The following is a 19430-nucleotide window of genomic DNA, read 5'->3' as shown; positions in this document are numbered from 1 at the left end:
GGGCTGGTGTGGAGCATAAACCCCGGCACGGAGCGCTGGGGCCCAATGGCCTGTTTCTGTGCTATACATTCGATGTATTTCTATGTAATCTGAAAGTTATCCAGTTACATCACTTGCTGAATCACCTGCCACTTTCGGCAGACCAGATGCATTTTTAAGCTATTGTTTTTACAGTCTTGATGATTCAGCTATCTTTAGCGCCTGTTTGCAGCGTGATTATTGACTGCCCTCTCTCTGGGCTCAATTTTCCCCCGGTAATTCGCGCCGTTTGTTTTGGCGCAAGTTAAAAAATTGAAGTTTCCCCAAGGAACGTGTGCCAGCGTAACTCAGTGAGTTACGATTTTTTTTAGGTTAATTATTTCTTGCGTAAACTGATGTCTGCGCCAGTATTTGTCAATTATGGAAATCTGCCCAAAAAGAATTTCTCCCAGGTCAGCGTGCGTGACTACTCCCAAAAAACCTTCTGGTGAGTTAATAAAAAGCAGCGCGCGTTGAAAAATTGGCCATTGTATTTCAGCGAAGTTTTGGAGGGAGTCAAGAACACTTAAATATGCATAACAAAGATTAAGTTTTTTTTTTAAAAAAACCTTATAATGCAGTAAATGGATGTTTGGTGGAATTCTGCAAGTTCTCAGTTGTTTTTCAACTGACAAGCCACCATCGAACGTCTGCAAACAGGGCTGCAGCGTTGGAGCATCGGCTGGCAGAATCGGTCCCACGCCCGGACACAGGGGCTCGGGACTCGGTTGCAAAAGAAGCCCGGAGGGGGAGGTTGAGGGGGGGGGGGGAGGGGGGGGCGGGCGGAGGCTGTGGAACGCATACAGAATGCATCAGAAGCCTACACTACACATCAAATCAAGCCCGGGGGCGGTAGGTGGGGGGGGGGGGGGTTGTGGAAGGCATTCAGAACATAAGAACATAAAAGTTAGGAACAGGAGTAGGCCATCTAGCCCCTCGAGCCTGCTCCGCCATTCAATAAGATCATGGTTGATCTGACCGTGGACTCAGCTCCACTTCCCTGCCCGCTCCCCATAACCCTTTACTCCCTTATCGCTCAAAAATCTGTCTATCTCCACCTTAAATATATTCAATGACCCAGCCTCCACAGCTCTCTGAGGCAGAGAATTCCACAGATTTACAACCCTCAGAGAAGAAATTCCTCATCTCAGTTTTAAATGGGCTTGCCCCTTGTTCTGAGACTATGTCCCCTAGTTTTAGTTTCCCCTATGAGTGAAAACATCCTCTCTGCATCCACCTTGCCGAGTCCCCTCATTATCTTATATGTTTCGATAAGATCACCTCTCATTCTTCTGAACTCCAATGAGTAGAGGCCCAACCTACTCAACCTATCCTCATAAGTCAACCCTCTCATCTCCGGAATTAACCTAGTGAACCTTCTCTGAACAGCCTCCAATGCAAGTATATCCTTCCTTAAATATGGAGACCAAAACGGCACACAGTACTCCAGGTGTGGCCTCACCAATACCCTGTACAGTTATAGCAGGACTTCTCTGTTTTTATACTCTATCCCCCTTGCAATAAAGACCTACATTCCATTTGCCTTCCTGATCACTTGCTGTATCTGCACACTAACAGTGTGTGTTTCATGCACAAGGACCCCCAGGTCCCTCTGTACTGCAGCACTTTGCAATTTTTTTCCATTTAAATTAAATTTTGCTTTTCTATTTTTTCTGCCAAAGTGGATAACCCACATTGTACTCCATCTGCCAAATTTTTGCCCACTCATTTAGCCTGTCTATATCCCTTTGCAGATTTTTTGTGTCCTCCTCACTCATTGCTTTTCTCCCATCTTTGTATCGTCAGCAAACTTGGCTACGTTACACTTGATCTCTTCATCCAAGTCATTAATATAGATTGTAAATAGTTGAGGCCCCAGCACCGATCCCTATGACACCCCACTAGTCAGTGTTTGCCAACTGGAAAATGACCCATTTATCCCAACCCTCTTTTTTCTGTTAGTTAGCCAATCCTCTATCCATGCTAATATATTATCCTCAATCCCGTGAACTTTTATCTTGTGCAGTAACCTTTTATGTGGCACCTTATCGAATGCCTTCTGGAAATCCAAATACAACACATCCACTGGTTCCCCCTTACCCACCCTGCCCATTACATCCTCAAAGAACTCCAGCAAATTTGTTAAACGTGATTTCCCTTTCATAAAGCCCACGCTGAAGCCAGCACTATCCATCAAATCACGCCCGGGTGGGTGGAGGGCTGTGGAAGGCATCAGAAGCCTGCGCTACGCATCAAATGTAGCCCGGGAGTGGGAGGTTCCTGATCACTGCACCTGCTCAGACCTGAGTGTGGTCCATATAGACCTTGTGGGGAGAGAGAACAAAGAACCTTGTCCTACCTGCCTGCCATTTTGAGCTTCTAGCACGGGGGCAGTACTGACAATGCCATATCTTGTGCAAGCCTTTTTGCATGATGGTGCTGCGGAAGAGACAATTGTTTCGACATCATTGCATGAGGAACCTCAGAGCCCTTAGGGTGCTGGGCAGGAGGCCTTACCCACGTCGGGTATATTGAGACAGGCGTTCGTACCTGCACCTGAGTGATGCAGACTGTGTCAGAAGGCTGCTATTCCGCAAAGAAGTTGTAACCGAGATGTGCGAGTTAGTCAAGGCAGACCTGCAACCTAGAGGCATCAGGAGGACTGCTTTGTCAGTTGAAGTGAAGGTTGCAGCTGCACTTTCATTCTATGCATCTGGATCGTTCCAAGCTACAACTGGGGATGTGTGCGCCACCTCTCAACATGCAACACATGTCTGCATTCAGCAGGTGACAGCTGCACTATATGCCCGGAGGAATGACGACATAAAGTTCCCCATGACCGCACAGGCAATACATAAAAGGGCTGTGGGCTTCTCCAGGATTGCTGGCTTCCCAAAGTTACAGGGCTACATTGACAATTGCAATTCCAGTGAAAAATGAAAATATTACTTGCACTAACCACTCGTCCTGCCACTTCTTTTTGCACCGGTCTCCAGACCTCGGGGTGGTCACCATTGCACAGTAATCTTCTGCAAGTTGGTTCCAGAGTTTCTTCCTTTCTTTGGGTGGAACTTTTATGTGACCTCTGCTGGTGTCCAGCTCCTGCCATCTGTCCTCAATCACAGTAACTAGTGCCTCCACTTCATCCTGTAAGAAATTCTTGGTCCTTGCGCCGGGGTTGCATCTTGTATTGCAGCTCCGATTTTTCCCCAATGAGAATTAAAGTTCTCACACAGCGCTCAAAGTTCTCACACACACAACTGCCTCTTTAACAATGGCCGATTGCAGATTGGGAGCCGTACTGCGCATGCGGCCCATAGCAGTCACGTCAAAAACTTCCTTTTTTTTTTCTCCGCGCATGCGCAGAACGGGCAGCATCGCTGTTTCGGCGCAGACATTTGGCTCCACCGCCCCACCCCCCCCCAGCTGCGCAACGCCAATTTAAAAAAATAGAGCGGGGAAACTTGGCACATTTATTTTTGGAGTAGGTCTGGCCGAGAAAAACGGGTGTAACTCTGGCAATACGCCAAAAAACGGCTTTGGAAAAAATTGAGCCCCGAGTCTTCTTCACAGCTGTACAATACAAATTATGCTCAACAAACACTCAACAAAAACACTGCCTCTACGAGGAGAGAATGGGCCGATACTCGCTGGAGTTTAGATGAATGACATCTGATCTCATTGAAACATACAAGATTCTGAGGGGGATTGACAGGGTAGATGCAGGGAGGGTGTTTCCCCCCCCGGGCTGGGGAGTCTAGAACCAGGGGTCACAGTCTCAGGATAAGGGGTCGGCCATTTAGGACTGAGATGAGGAGGAATTTCTTCACTCAGAGGGTGGTGAATCTTTGGGATTCTCTGCCCCAGAGGGCTGTGGAGGCTCAGTCGTTGAGTATATTCAAGGCTGAGATCGATAGATTTTTGGACTCTCAGGGAAATCGAGGGATATGGGGATCGGGCGGAAAAGTGGAGTTGAGGTCGAAGATCAGCCGTGATCTTATTGAATGGCGGAGCAGGCTCGAGGGGCCGAATGGCCGACTCCTGCTCCTATTTCTTATATCCGTAGGTATTTATGCCGGCCGCCACCTATAGAGAGCGAATTGCATTGACCCGAATGCGTCCACTCTACAAACACTGATGATATAATTCAAATCTGTCTGGGCTTATTTCTGATCTATTATTTTTGTGTCGTTGGTAACACTGCTGGCTCCGAGTTGAATCAATGTGTCCGGAGCAGTAGCTTACATATAAATAAAGAACTTGCTTTTATATAGCGCCTTTCATGACCATCGGATGTCCCAAAACGCTTTACAGACCATGAAGTACTTTTGAAATGTAGTCACTGGTGTAATGTGGGAAACACAGCATCCAATTAGCGCACAGCAAGCTCCCACAAGCAGCAATGTGATAATGACACAGATAATCTGTTTTAGTGATGTTGATTGAGGGATAAATATTGGCCCCAGGACAACGCGGAGAACTCCCCTGCTCTTCTTCGAAATAGTGCTGTGGGATCTTTAACATTCACCTGAGAGAGCAGACAGGGCCTTGGTTTAACGTCTCATCTGAAAGACAGCATATCCGACAGTGCGGCGCTCCCTCAGTACTGCCCCTCCGACAGTGCGGCGCTCCATCAGTACTGCCCCTCCGACAGTGCGGCGCTCCCTCAGTACTGCCCCTCCGACAGTGCGGCGCTCTCTCAATACTGCCCCTCCGACAGTGCGGCGCTCCCTCAGTACTGCCCCTTCGACACTCCCTCAGTACTGCCCCTCCGACAGTGCAGCGCTCCCTCAGTACTGCCCCTCCGACACTCCCTCAGTACTGCCCCTCCGACAGTGCGGCGCTCCCTCAGTACTGCCCCTCCGACAGTGCGGCGCTCCCTCAGTACTGCCCCTCCGACAGTGCGGCGCTCCCTCAGTACTGCCCCTCCGACAGTGCGGCGCTCCCTCAGTACTGCCCCTCCGACAGTGCGGCGCTCCCTCAGTACTGCCCCTCCGACAGTGCGGCGCTCCCTCAGTACTGCCCCTCCGACAGTGCGGCGCTCCCTCAATACTGCCCCTCCGACAGTGCGGCGCTCCCTCAGTACTGCCCCTCCGACACTCCCTCAGTACTGCCCCTCCGACAGTGCGGCACTCCCTCAGTACTGCCTATCCGACAGTGCGGCACTCCCTCAGCACCGCCCCTCCGACAGTGCGGCACTCCCTCAGCACCACCCCTCCGACAGTGCGGCACTCCCTCAGTACCGCCCCTCCGACAGTGCGGCACTCCCTCAGCACTGCCCCTCCGACAGTGCGGCACTCCCTCAGCACTGCCCCTCCGACAGTGCGGAGCTCCCTCAGCACTGCCCCTCCGACAGTGCGGAGCTCCCTCAGCACTGCCCCTCCGACAGTGCGGCGCTCCCTCAGCACTGCCCCTCCGACAGTGCGGCACTCCCTCAGCACTGCCCCTCCGACAGTGCGGTGCTCCCTCAGCTCTGCACTGGAGTGTCAGCCTGGATCTTTGTGCTCGAATCTCTGGCGTGGACTTACAAAAGTTATATTTCAAACCACTAACCTGTCAAATCTTCCTCATTCGTGCTTTTGGTAACGTGATGATCCATCCTTAGCTATTTGAAAACGGGTTTGGCAGCTTATAAATGGAAGTCTCACTTTCTTTCTCACTCACTGGCATTTTCTGCACCTTCGCTACAATTAAACAAGTATTCAATCTATCTTTCCCTTTCAACTCAGAACTTCTGTATGTTGTTTTAAGACGTATTTATTCATTTTTGGGGGTTGGAAATAAAACACTAAACACCAAACATTCACTTCAGAAACCAAAATACAGAAACGGAAACCTTTAAGGCACCTTGCTGGACTTTGCATGGTGTGGAAAGTTTACACCCAAGTTCTCCCACTGTGAACGTCACAGCTCTGCAAGTTCCTGGTTTGTTCAAGCCCAGGATCCAGACACTGCACCAGTTTGCAATTCGCTACCCTCTTCAAAATGATCAATGTTGCAAAGTCTAAAAACTCACAAAAAAGGTGATAGAATTCGAGATTAGAATCCAGAATTATTAATTCAGCCTCACTTTCTTTCTCTCTCTCTCTCTGTCTCTCCCTTTTCTGGGACTTCAGAAAGACGCGGCCGAGGTTAGAATCGACACAAGACCTTTTCACTCACCTCTCCGAGTTGGACTCTCGCTCGGAACTTTCTTCAGTAGCTTTTTGAATCTGTTGCCTCAAAGGAGTTGAGTGCTGGCTTGTGAATCTCTGAGGGGGAGGAAAAGGGTGTGTTCCGGGAAACTAGTCCGTGCAAGGAACCAGAGAGAGAGAGAGAGAGAGAGAGTAAATTGTTTGGCAGCTGTAAACATCCCAAAACATAATTGCCTCAAGTGACCTGTACAATGTATCCGACTTAAAGGGAGGACTTGCATTTATATAGCGCCTTTCATCACCTCAGGACGTCCCAAAGCGTCTCACAGCCAACAAAGTACCTTTTGTAGTGTGGCCACTGTTGTAATGTGGAAAACACGGCAACTTGTGCACAGCAAGCTCCCACAAACAGCAAGGTGATAATGACCTGGGTAATCTGTTTTAGTGATGTTGGTTCAGGGATAAATATTGGCCCCAGAACACCGAGGAGGACTCCCCTGCTCTTCTTCCAAATAGTGTCCGTGGTGCATTTTACTTCCAGCTAAGAGAGCAGACGAGGCCTCGGTTTAACGCCTCATCTGAAAGACGGCACCTCCGACAGTGCAGCGCTCCCTCAGTACTGCCCCTCCGACAGTGCGGCGCTCCCAGTACTGTCCCTCCGACAGTGCAGCACTCCCTCAGTACTGCCCCTCCGACAGAGCGGCGCTCCCTCAGTACTGCCCCTCCGACAGTGCGGCGCTCCCAGTACTGTCCCTCCGACAGTGCAGCACTCCCTCAGTACTGCCCCTCCGACAGTGCAGCGCTCCCTCAGTACTGCACCTCCGACAGGGCAGCACTCCCTCAGTACTGTCCCTCCGACAGTGCGGCGCTCCCTCAATACTGCCCCTCCGACAGTGCGGCGCTCCCTCAGTACTGCCCCTCTGACAGTGCGGCACTCCCTCAGTACTGCCCCTCCGACAGTGCGGCGCTCCCTCAGTACTGTCCCTCCGACAGGGCAGCACTCCCTCAGTACTGCCCCTCTGACAGTGCGGCACTCCCTCAGTACTGCCCCTCCGACAGTGCAGCGCTCCCTCAGTACTGCCCCTCTGACAGTGCGGCACACCCTCAGCACTGCCCCTCCGACAGGGCAGCACTCCCTCAGCACTGCCCCTCCGACAGGGCAGCACTCCCTCAGTACTGCCCCTCCGACAGTGCAGCGCTCCCTCAGCACTGCACTGGAAGTGTCAGCTGAGATTATGTTCTCAAGTCCCTGGAGCGGGACTTGAACCCACGACCTTCTGACTCAGAGGCGAGAGAGCTGCCCACTGAACCACGGCTGACAAAGTTTGGCATATAGAACTGGTGGATTATAGAATCATTTAAACTCACGGCACAGGAGGAGGACATTCGGCCCGTCGATCCTGTGCCGGCTCTGTGAAAGAGCGATCGTGGTTTAGTCCCACACCCCGCATGTTGTCTGTGACGCTGTCAGTTCCTCATCCCCCAGAACCTGCCCAACTGCCTTTTACAATTATTGACGGAATCAGCACCCAGCAACTTTTCAGGGAACTTTTGAGGAAACATTTCTCCTCATCGCCCCTCTGGTTCTTTTGCCGATATTGTAATGAATGTAATGTAGTTAGTATCATACATCACGGAAAGAGGCCATTCAGCCCATCATATCTGTGCTGGCACTTTGATAGCACCATCCAATTAGTCGCACACTTCCCCCCCCCCCCCCCCACCACCCATTTTATGGCCGTAGTGGCGAGGGGCGGAGGGCAGGGGCGGGAGGGGGGGGGTGGGTTTAATTCGCTACTCCTGAATGGTGAGGCACGAGGCCCCTCTGATATTGGGCCTTGAGCCACAATTTAATGGCGATAAGAGTTTGACGGTGAAGGGGGAATGCAAGATCGACCCAGTGCTGACGTCGCCGCTGACTGCAGGCAGGTGGGTCTGATGGGGTGGGGGGGGTTGGGTGGGGGGTTCATGGGTCAGCACCAGGACACGGCCAAAAGTCGGGTTCGGGAATGAGGCTGAGAGACGGGGAACGGGGTCAGGATAGGAGCCAGAGGGGGTCAGGAGCGGGGGCCGAGGCTGGGAGGGGGGGGTGGTCAGAGGTCGGGTTTGGGAATGGGGCCATTGGGCAGTGGGGGGGGGGGGCGGTCGGTTTGGTTCCAGAGGCCTGGGACATGTCCAACATCAGAGCTGGCGATGACAGGGATTAAGAACACAGGGCCCGAATTTGGTGGACTTACTGCCAGCCAATGCGGAGTTTTCTCGGCGCTCTCCCCTCCGAGGCCCTCACGCCAGCGGGGAGAGTGGACCGCTGGGGAGCGGCCGCTGGCGTGCAACGTCGACAAAAGTCCTCCCGCCCGCTCGCTTCCCAGTTTGGTCCGGGCAGCCCTCCGCTTGTAAGGTTTACACACTTTTCCAGAAGACACAGAAAGAGGCCACGAGCAAAAAATTGATTGAAGTGATTTGATACAAACTTTTGGGATTGACTGGACAACGGGAGAAAAGGGCGTCAGCCTGGGGCAGGGGGCAACTCTTCACCAATTAAGGACAATCTCTGCGGTTCAGAACCAGACTGGTTCTATGCATGAGAACAATGAGGTTAATACATTTGATATAAACCCACAGAAGAGCCCCTGAACTAATTGGCCGGAGGGGGAAAAGCAATTCTCTCTGGAGACTCCAAGTCTGTAAGCCACCAGAACAACAAATGGACCACACCAGCTGCACATTTTTTGAGAGCGGGACACTTAAGATAAGTGTCCGCGTGCCAGACACGAGACTCCCAAAGCAAGCGCTCTACTCGGACCTCCTTCATGGCAAGCGAGCCCAAGGTGGGCAGAGGAAACATTCATTACAAGGACACCCTCAAAGCCTCCCTGATAAAGTGCAACATCCCCACCGACACCTGGGAAGTCCCTGGCCAAAGATTACCCTAAGTGGAGGAAGTACATCCGGGAGGGCGCCGAGCGCCTCGAGCCTCGTCGCCGAGAGCATGCAGAAACCAAGCGCAGGCAGCGGAAGGAGCGTGCGGCAAACCAGTCCCACCCACCCTTTCCTTCAACCACTGTCTGTCCCACCTGTGACAGGGACTGTGGTTCTCGTACTGGACTGTTCAGCCACCTAAGGACTCATTTTAAGAGTGGAACATAAGAACATAAGAATTAGGAACAGGAGTAGGCCATCTAGCCCCTCGAGCCTGCTCCGCCATTCAACAAGATCATGGCTGATCTGGCCGTGGACTCAGCTCCACTTACCCGCCCTCTCCCCGTAACCCTTAATTCCCTTATTGGTTAAAAATCTATCTATCTGTGACTTGAATACATTCAATGAGCTAACCCTCGGAATCGAGGAAGTAAGTCTTCCTCGATTCCGAGGGACTGCCTATGATGATGAGACTCTGTGTGCAAATTGGGGACACTCAGGTCCATCATCACAGGCAGTCAAATGGATCACCACAAACAACGTATCGAGCCAAACACATAATCGGGAACGGAAGCTAAGCGGGGGGATTATTCATAAAATGGATATAAGTATAGGAGCTGGAAGTAGCTCAGAAGCGAAGTACGGAACGAACACGGAAGGAACAGAACTGAAGAGAATGACCAGAAGAGGGAACAACCGGTCACGGAACCAACGACCACGAACCTACAATCCATGATTACAGCTACTAACTGGGAGGGTGATTGTATGTCTTCAGTCAATTCTCTCAGAAGTCTAGTTCTGTAGTTTTTAGTTAGTTTTTGTGTAATAAACCTGACAGCTGGGTTAAGCCTAAACTTTGCGTCACGTGTCGTCCTTATTCCTGTAATTCCCAAGGTCGACAAATCAAGGTAGCGTGTAAAACCAACACGCTACATGCTCCGGCAGCAGGAGAGACCATCGCTTGGAGGCAGGTCTTACCCGAACGGTAAGTATGAAGACCTGCAAGAAAAAATTAGTGCACTTGGCTTCTTCATTTATTTCGCAGCAATTTTGGTGGATGGAGTCCTCTGAAGGATTTGTAATAATGTTTTTTCATTTTGCTGAACATTTTTTGTCCCCCTTTAGCCCCGCTCCGTGGACCCGCCTCTATCCTCGCCGTTACTTTTGCCGAGGATCGCATTTGCCGCCCAGAATCCGACCTACCGCCCGCTGCCGCCCAGAATCACCGTGTGACGCCCATTTTTCCCGCTGGCCGAATTTTTTTTCCATTTTTCCACCAAACTTCCGCCCAAAGTACCGTCAGGATCTCAGCGGTCCTTCCGACGGTACATGGGCAGAACTTAGGTTTGACCAAACTCGGGCGCGATAAGAACATAGGAATTCAGGGCAGGAGCAGGCCATACGGACCAGGTGGTCGTGAGAGGGGCTATATTAGCGCAGGTCTTTCTTCACTCAGAGAATTGTGAGCCTGTGGAATTCTCCACCACAGAAAGTTGTTGGGGCCAGTTCGTTGGATATATTCAAAAGGGAGTTAGATGTGGCCCTTACGGCTAAAGGGATCAAGGGGTGTGGAGAGAAAGCAGGAATGGGGTACTGAAGTTGCGTGATCAGCCATGATCTTATTGAATGGCGGTGCAGGCTCGAAGGGCCGAATGGCCGACTCCTGCACCTATTTTCTATGTTTCTATATTTCTATGTAAACAACGCTGTTTCAGGCTGTGTGGATGAAACATTAGGAACTTGACTAAACCTCATCCACAGGTTTACAAACTGTTAACAATGAAGTATTTATTGCGTTCCCGATCTGGACCTCAAGATATGACTTATGGCAGCAGTCCTGGAATCTATGTGGCACCAGCAGAAGTTACTGGAAATCCCCCCGCCCCCCCCACGCAGCAGAGCTGGCTGGGGATTACCGAGTGAAAGGGACTACAATACACGTACACAGTGGTGCCAAGTGCTGGAGCCAAGGTCACCATTGCACCAGTGGGACTCCCTCATCAATGCGAGTCTTGAAAAATTGCAACAGCGTTTATTGCTCTCATACAATCACAGAAATTTACAGCACGGAAGGAGGCCATTCGGCCCATCGTGTCCGCGCCGGCTGACAAAGAGCTATCCAGCCTAATCCCACTTTCCAGCTCGCGGTCCGTAGCCCTGTTGGTTACCGCACTTCAGGTGCACATCCAGGTACTTTTTAAATGTGGTGAGGGTTTCTGCCTCTACCACCCTTTTAGGCAGTGAGTTCCAGACCCCCACCACCCTCTGGGTGAAGACATTTCCCCTCAAATCCCCTCTACCAAGAGAAATAGGCCCGTTCTATCCACTATATCCAGGCCTCTCATAATTTTATACACCTCAATGAGGTCTCCCCTCAGCCTCCTCTGTTCCAATGAAAACAAACCCCAGCCTATCCAATCTGTCCTCATAGCTTAGATTCTCCACTCCCAGCAACATCCTCGTAAATCTCCTCTGCACCCTCTCCAGTGCAATCACGTCCTTCCTGTAATGCGGTGACCAGAACTGCACGCAGTACTCCAGCTGTGGCCTAACCAGTGTTTTATACAGTTCAAGCATAACCTCCCTGCTCTTGTATTCCATGCCTCGGCTAATAAAGGCAAGTATTCCATCTGCCTTCTTAACCACTTGACCTGCTACTTTCAGGGATCTGTGGACCTGCACTCCAAGGTCCCTTTGTTTCTCTACACTTCTCAGTGTCCTACCATTTAATGTGTATTCCCTTGCCTTGTTAGCCCTCCCCCAATACATTACCTCACACTTCTCTGGATTAAGTTCCATTTGCCACTGTTCTGCCCACCTGACCAGTTGATCGATATCTTCCTGCAGTCCGCAGCTTTCTTCTTCATTATCAACCTCACAACCGGTTTTAGTATCATCTGCAAACTTCTTAATCATACCCCCTATATTCAAGGCTCTGCGAGCCATACATTGACATAGTTGGCAGCTCTGGTTTGGACCTATTCCAGGAGGTTCCGTAGCATCACCGCCCTGCCTCCAACCACCTCACCCCCACTTTCCCGCCATCGGTCATGCCAATTGTAAAGAAAATAAACCCTTTGTTATCCTATTGCGTGAATCTGGACCATGGCTATATTCGCCTTTATTCCCAGATTCAAAGAATTTATACAGCATCGCTCACAGCCTCAGGACGTCCCAAAGCACTTTACAGCCAATGAAATACTTTTTGGAGTGTGGTCACTGTTGCAATGTAGGAAACGCAGCAGCCAATTTGCACACAGCAAGCTCCCACACACAGCAATGTGATAATGACCATATAATCTGTTTTTTAGTGATGTTGATTAAATGATAAATATTGGCCCCAGGACACCGGGGATAACTCCCTGCTCTTCTTCCAAATAGAGGCCCATGGGATCTTTCACGTCCACCTGAGAGAGCAGACGGGGTCTCGGTTTAACGTCTCATCTGAAAGTCGGCACCTCCAACAGTGCAGCACTCCCTCAGTACTGCCCCTCCGACAGTGCGGCGCTCCCTCAGTACTGCCCCTCCGACAGTGCGGCGCTCCCTCAGTACTTCCCCTCCAACAGTGCGCTGCTCCCTCAGCACTGCCCCTTCGACAGTGCGGCACTCCCTCAGTACTTCCCCTCCAACAGTGCGGCACTCCCTCAGTACTGTCCCTCCGACAGTGCGGCACTCCCTCAATACTTCCCCTTCAACGGTGCAGCACTCCCTCAGTACTGTCCCTCCGACAGTGCGGCGCTCCCTCAGCACTGCCCCTCCGACAGTGCGGCGCTCCCTCAGCACTGCCCCTCCGACAGTGCGGAGCTCCCTCAGTACTGCCCCTCCGACAGTGCAGCGCTCCCTCAGCACTGCCCCTCCGACAGTGCAGCGCTCCCTCAGCACTGCCCCTCCGACAATGCGGAGCTCCCTCAGTACTGCCCCTCCGACAGTGCAGCGCTCCCTCAGTACTGCCCCTCCGACAGTGCAGCGCTCCCTCAGCACTGCACTGGGAGTGTCAGCCTGGATCAAGTCTCTGAAGTATGTCCCAGTCCATTCCTGTGTCGATGAGCAATACTTTATCAAACCCTGTCTGGTTCAGGTTGCTTTAGGTGACCTCCTGGCACAGTTCCTTCAAGAGAGGGAATATTTCCTGGTGTGGGGACAACATTCGCTCCTCAACCAACACCAATAAACACTGGTCTTTGATTTAATTTCCTGTTGGTAGGATCTTACCATGTGTTGGTTGGCTGTGGAATTTACTTACGCATCAAACAGAAACTGCACATCAGAAATAACTCACTGCCCTGCTCTCAGGAAGCGATACTGTGCTTCATAGAAACATAGCGTCATGTATGCATGTCAATGATGTACTGTAACACTCGACCTGAATGTACCTTCACCCTGTATATACCATACCTGTACACCAGAGGGTGCTGCTGCTGGAGACCTAAGGGTGACCTGCACACTGCAGGTAACCCAGTATAAAAGGGAGCTCGCCTCTTGGTGTCCTCACTCTAGGAGCTGCAATAAAAGGACTACAGTCTGTACGGTTCAAGTGCCATACCCCTGCCTCGGGGAATCATTAACAGAGTGCTTGCATGCACAATACATCAGGGGAGAAATTTGGGAGCGTCCCGCTTGGGGTGTGAACCTTTGAAAGCAGGAAAAAGTTGAACCAGGCGCTAATAATTGCCACAGCCTTCAGTAATTCGCTGTTGGTGCCCCACTTCCTGCCTGGAGCGCTACGGGACCACAGGCGGGCAGAGGTGCTGCAGTGCTGACGCAATGGAGGGCTCCTTCCCTCCCTCCCTCCATCGCTGCGTGCTTTGCGTTGGGACCAGTGAGCACGATGAGCAGAGATGCCGGACCGATTGAACTCGGCCCGGGAGAATCGGGAAAAAAAAACGGAAAAAGAGCATTTTAGAAATTTTCCTGCTTATCTCGGTCATCTCCCCTTTTAACTTTTGCCCACCACCCGTCCCCGAAATGTCCGGCACTTCCAAATATCATCACAGGCAGTCCCTCGGAATCGAGGAAGACTTGCTTCCACTCTTAACATGAGTTCTCAGGTGCCTGAACTGTCCAATACGGGAATTACAGTCTCTGTCACAGGTGGGACAGACAGTGGTTGAGGGAAAGGGAGGGTGGGACTGGTTTGTCGCACGCTCCTTCCGCTGCCTGCGCTTGCTTTCTGCATGCTCTCGGCGACGAGACTCGAGGTGCTCAGCGCCCTCCCGGATGCACTTCCTCCACTGAGGGCGGACTGGTCTTTGGGCCAGGGACTCCCAGTTGTCGGTGGGGGTGTTGCACTTTATCGGGGGGCTTTGAGGGTGTCCTTGTAACGTTTCCGCTGCCCACCTTTGGCTCGCTTGCCGTGTAGGAGTTCCGAGTGGAGCGCTTGCTTTGGGAGTCTCGTGTCTGGGGACATGCGGACAATGTGGCCCCGCCCAGCGGAGCTGGTTGAGTGTGGTCAGTGCTTCGATGCTGGGGATGTTGGCCTGATCGAGAACCGATCAACGATTCCTGCAGCTGTTGCTGTTTTGGGGGGGGTTGGTGGGGGGGGGGGGGGGTTGGGCGGAACTGAAGTTCGGGTCAGGGGTCGCTACTGGGGCGATGAGCACGGCAGTGAGGTCATGAACTCCGGACGCCGGAGATCGTGGCTCAACGTGTTACCGTCGCCGCAAACCTCCCGGCCAAGTAAGCAGGAGCCGTTCATCCCAGGAGATAAGTTGATCGCGCCCCCCCGCCCCCCCCCCCACCCCGCCTCTCCCGGAGGCGATAACGGGAGGTGCTGAGGAGACCAATTTCAGCGTGTCGGGCAGGCTCCGTGGAGAGAGAGAAACAGAGTCAATGTTTCGGGTCGATGACCTTTCGTCCAAACTGGAAAAAGTTCAGAGATGTTAACAGATGTGAAAGAACATAGACAGGCTAAGTGAGTGCTCAAAAATTTGGCAGATGGAGTATGATGTTGGAAAGTGTGAGGTCATGCTGTAAGATTGCGAAAATTCGTGGCAACCCATCCCCCTCTCCCCCAGTTTTTGGACTCACTGAAAAAGAAATTCGATTTGGGATTATTAAGCAGAAAGTTTGGGATCCTAAAATGTATGTGGAAGAAATCTACGAGTTTTAACCAAGTTTGGGATTTTAAAAAGGTGCACGTGGGATCTGTGAGAAAAGGGCTGCAAGACCAGGGGTGAGTACCTCTGAAAAGCCAGTTTGTATATTGGAGCTAATCAAATTGTCTGGGGAACTGCTTACCCTCAAACCTGCCACCGAGAAGACATTAACATTTCAACAATCAACCCAAGGAAGTACAGTTTCAGTCCAAGCACAGAACCCATCCAACACATGCATAATGCAAATCACCTTTCCGGCCTGCATAGAAAGCTCGGACCCAGGCAGACAACTCGACACCAGAAACTAACTTCAACAATTTTGACTCAAAGCCGAAAGATAATTTCAACAATTGACACATTTTTGATCAAGTTTCAGTTAGCTGGGCAGCAAAACTTAAACAAAAGAAACGTTAGATTTGGGGCAAAGATTAAGGAGCCTCTCAGAGTATAATTAAGGGCCTATTGTACCAAGAGGAAACTCTCTGTTCTGACCATCACAGAAAGAACTTTTCTGACCAGCACTTCGGAACAACAAGACCGAGAGCACATAGCAAGTAACCACAGGAAGAAAGGTCGCGACATCGGAGAAAAGAACTCCCCCCCCATCTGGCTTCAATACGCAGCAGAGGTCTTTGACCACGTCCGGAGTACAGCAAGGCAAACCGACTATAACCAAAGAACCCCGAAACCGCAAAACAGCCCGAGCTGTCAAAGGAACGGATCTGGTGAGCATTATCCCTGGAGCCCTAGAGTTTGACCTAGCTAGAGAGTAAGTGGGAGGTGGGAGGTATTTCTGTTGTGTTTATTACCTGTAATAAAGTATTCCCCATTGTTTTAAACCTTTTTGTAAGATTTCACAGTGTCTTTCGAGTGTATTTATGTCATTTGCTTTCTGGAATAAAATCCAAACCTTCTTTGTACAAATGTAGGCTGCACTTTATCACACTCTTGATTAATAAATCCAAGGTCGAGAACCAGGGAGTGGGAGCGACTCGAAACCGCTCTGGTCAGGAATGCAAGCTGACAGACCCAGCACCTCCTACCATGAACTTTGGCAGAAAAACTCAAAGAGCAAGTTATTATTTAAATGGAGAAAGATTGCAAAGTGCTGCAGTACAGCGGGACCCGGGGGTACTTGTGCATGAAACACAAAAGGTTAGTACGCGGGTACAGCAAGTGATCAGGAAGGCCAATGGTATCTTGGTCTTTATTGCAAAGGGGATGGAGTATAAAAGCAGGGAAGTCTTACTACAGTTATACAGGGTATTGGTGAGGCCACACCTGGAATACTGCGTGCAGTTTTGGTTTCCATATTTACGAAAGGATATACTTGCTTTGGAGGCAGTTCAGAGAAGGTTCACTCGGTTGATTCCGAGGATGAGGGGATTGAGGAAAGGTTGAGTAGGTTGGGCCTCTACTCATTGGAATTCAGAAGAATGAGAGGTGATCTTATTGAAACGTATAAGATTATGAGGGGACTCGACAAGGTGGATGCAGAGAGGATGTTTCCACTGATGGGGGAGACTAGAACTAGGGGGCATAATCTTAGAATAAGGGGCCGCCCATTTAAAAGTGAGATGAGGAGGAATTTCTTCTCTCAGAGGGTTGTAAATCTGTGGAATTCGCTGCCTCAGAGAGCTGTGGAAGCCGGGACATTGAATAAATTTAAGACAGAGATGGACAGTTCCTTAACCGATAAGGGAACAAGGGGTTATGGGGAGCGGGCAGGGAAGTGGATCTGAGTCCATGATCGGATCAGCCATGATCGTATTAAATGGCGGAGCAGGCTCGAGGGGGCCGTATGGCCTACTCCTGCTCCTATTTCTTATGTTCTTATGCAAGTGCGGGGCAAAGAAAAGGCAGAGAAAAGGACAAAGGGGAACGTTTGTGATCAGGTGGAAGGATCTTCTGAGCATTTCTGTTTCTATTTCAGATTTCCAGTGTCCGCAGTATTTTGCTTTAGGAATAGGAGTTGGCTATTTAACCCCTCGCAACTCGTCTGCCATTGCGAGGATTGTCGTCCAGCTGGGTGGGACTGCACTCGCCTGGTTCCATCCTTATCCGTCCAATTGTAGCCAGTGAATCACCTCTTCTCTTCCCACCCCCGCATCATACGGCTGGTGTCCCTCGAGGATCTATCCTTGGCAGAGCACACCATTTGTTGGCTGTTTAAACTGGCTGCAACTTGACCAAACTTAAAAATTGAGCAAAATTTAATGAACCAGTCTCGAGTCTGGTTCCCGTGAGAACTTTGGTAAAATTGTTGAAACGGAGAGCTGTTTTTGCAGATAAGGGAGCAGCCCACCTCAGACCGGGAAGGAACTAATTGAGCCGTCACCAGGAAAACAGGAACATCTGCAGATCATGATGTCTTTGAGGCCACCGATATAAAACATATGATTTAATTAACTGACTGTTGGTAAGAATCAATGAAGAAAGCAACCACTATGCTGATGCAGTGGGCAGGTCGCCAGGTTTTGGGGCATTAAAAAGTCCTGCGGAAAGTCAGTTGCCAGTTAAAGAGCCACATCAAGTCACTGCCGAACCGACCACTCGCCGGTTTGAGCCCATGTAAGTTTTACGATCGCTCAAGCTTAAAGTAAAAGGAATAGATCTGTGCATATTTATTTGTAAGCCAGGATTATTGTGCACTGGATGCTTGCTTGTGATCTATTGTTTGATTTTAAGTAAAGAAAAGATTTCCCTGTAAAGGGGAAGCAAGATCTCTGTGTCTTGAGTTGTCTGTTCCACAGGTCTGAAGTCTATAAACTGTTGGGCGTCACGGCTTACAGCTTCCTCCTATTTCTCATCTAACCTTAACTCTAACCCTAACCCTAATTGAGTGTAATATCTCCAAGTTTGCAGACGACACTAAGCTGGGTGGCGGTGTGAGCTGTGAGGAGGACGCTAAGAGGCTGCAGGGTGACTTGGACAGGTTAGGTGAGTGGGCAAATGCATGGCAGATGCAGTATAATGTGGATAAATGTGAGGTTATCCATTTTGGGGGCAAAAACACAAGGCAGAATATTATCTGAATGGCGGCAGATTAGGAAAAGGGGAGGTGCAACGAGATTTGGGTGTCATGGTACATCAGTCATTGAAAGTTGGCATGCAGATACAGCAGGCGGTGAAGAAAGCAAATGGCATGTTGGCCTTCATAGCTCGGGGATTTGAGTATAGGAGCAGGGAGGTCTTGCTGCAGTTGTACAGGGCCTTATTGAGACCTCACCTGGAATATTGTGTTCAGTTTTGGTCTCCTAATCTGAGGAAGGACGTTCTTGCTGTTGAGGGAGTGCAGCGAAGGTTCACCAGACTGATTCCAGGGATGGCAGGACTGACATATGAGGAGAGACTGGATCGACTGGGCCTTTATTCACTGGAGTTTAGAATAATGAGAGGGGATCTCATAGAAACATATAAAATACTGACGGGACTGGACACGTCAGATACAGGAAGAATGTTCCTGATGTTGGGGAAGTCCAGAACCAGGGGACACAGTCTAAGGATAAGGGGTAAGCCATTTAGGACCAAGATGAGGAGAAATTTCTTCACTCAGAGAGTTATTAATCTGTGGAATTCCCTGCCGCAGAGAGTTGTTGATGCCAGTTCGTTGGATATATTCAAGAAGGAGTTAGATGTGGCCCTTACGGCTAAAGGGATCAAAGGGTATGGAGAGAAAACAGGAAAGGGGTACTGAGGTGAATGATCAGCCATGGTCATATTGAATGGTGGTGCAGGCTCGAAGGGCCAAATGACCTACTCTTGCACCTATTTTCTATGTTTCTATCTTTCTATGTTTCATCTACATGTTGCCCCTTGGCGACATCATCTGAAAACACAGCGTGAATTTCCACATGTACGCTGACGACACCCAGTTCTCCCTCACCACCACTTCTCTCGACCCCTCCTCGGTCTTTAACTTGTCAGCCTGATTGTCCGATATCCAGTTCTGGCTGAGCAGAAATTTTACCAATTGAATATTGGGAAGACCGAAGCCATTGTTTTCAGTCCCCACCACAAACTCTGTTCCTCAGCCACTGACTCCACCCCTCTCCCCAACCTCTGTCTGAGGCTGAACCAGACTGTTCGCAACCTTGGTGTCATATTTGACCCTGAAATGAGCTTCTGACCACATATCCGCAGCATAACTAAGACGGTCTACATCCACCTCTGTAACATCGCCCGTCTCCGCCCCTGCCTCAGCTCATCCGCTGCTGAAACCCTCATCCATGCCTTTGTTACCTCCAGACTTGACTGTTCCAAC

General features: G+C 50.5%; 1 protein-coding gene across 4 annotated transcripts in view; it reads right to left on the bottom strand.

Moving 5' to 3' along the window:
• Positions 1-6283, bottom strand: part of LOC139275300 (solute carrier organic anion transporter family member 2B1-like) — a 105040-nt gene extending 98757 nt beyond the window's left edge. For 3 of the 4 annotated variants that reach the window (XM_070892574.1, XM_070892575.1, XM_070892576.1), the window contains exon 1: positions 6181-6283. Coding sequence is in view for 1 of the 4 variants with exons in the window: in XM_070892573.1 (XP_070748674.1) it covers positions 5572-5617 (46 nt within the window). In the remaining 3 variants the exon portion in view is untranslated. Of the gene's footprint in view, positions 1-5571; positions 5718-6180 lie in introns of those variants that run through there. The other variant, XM_070892573.1, reaches the window with a different exon arrangement.
• Positions 6284-19430: the final 13147 nt, after the last annotated feature.

This window comes from Pristiophorus japonicus, chromosome 10, assembly GCF_044704955.1.
Source record: "Pristiophorus japonicus isolate sPriJap1 chromosome 10, sPriJap1.hap1, whole genome shotgun sequence".
Classification (NCBI taxonomy): domain Eukaryota; kingdom Metazoa; phylum Chordata; class Chondrichthyes; family Pristiophoridae; genus Pristiophorus; species Pristiophorus japonicus.
This window is presented reverse-complemented; position numbering and strand designations above follow the sequence as displayed.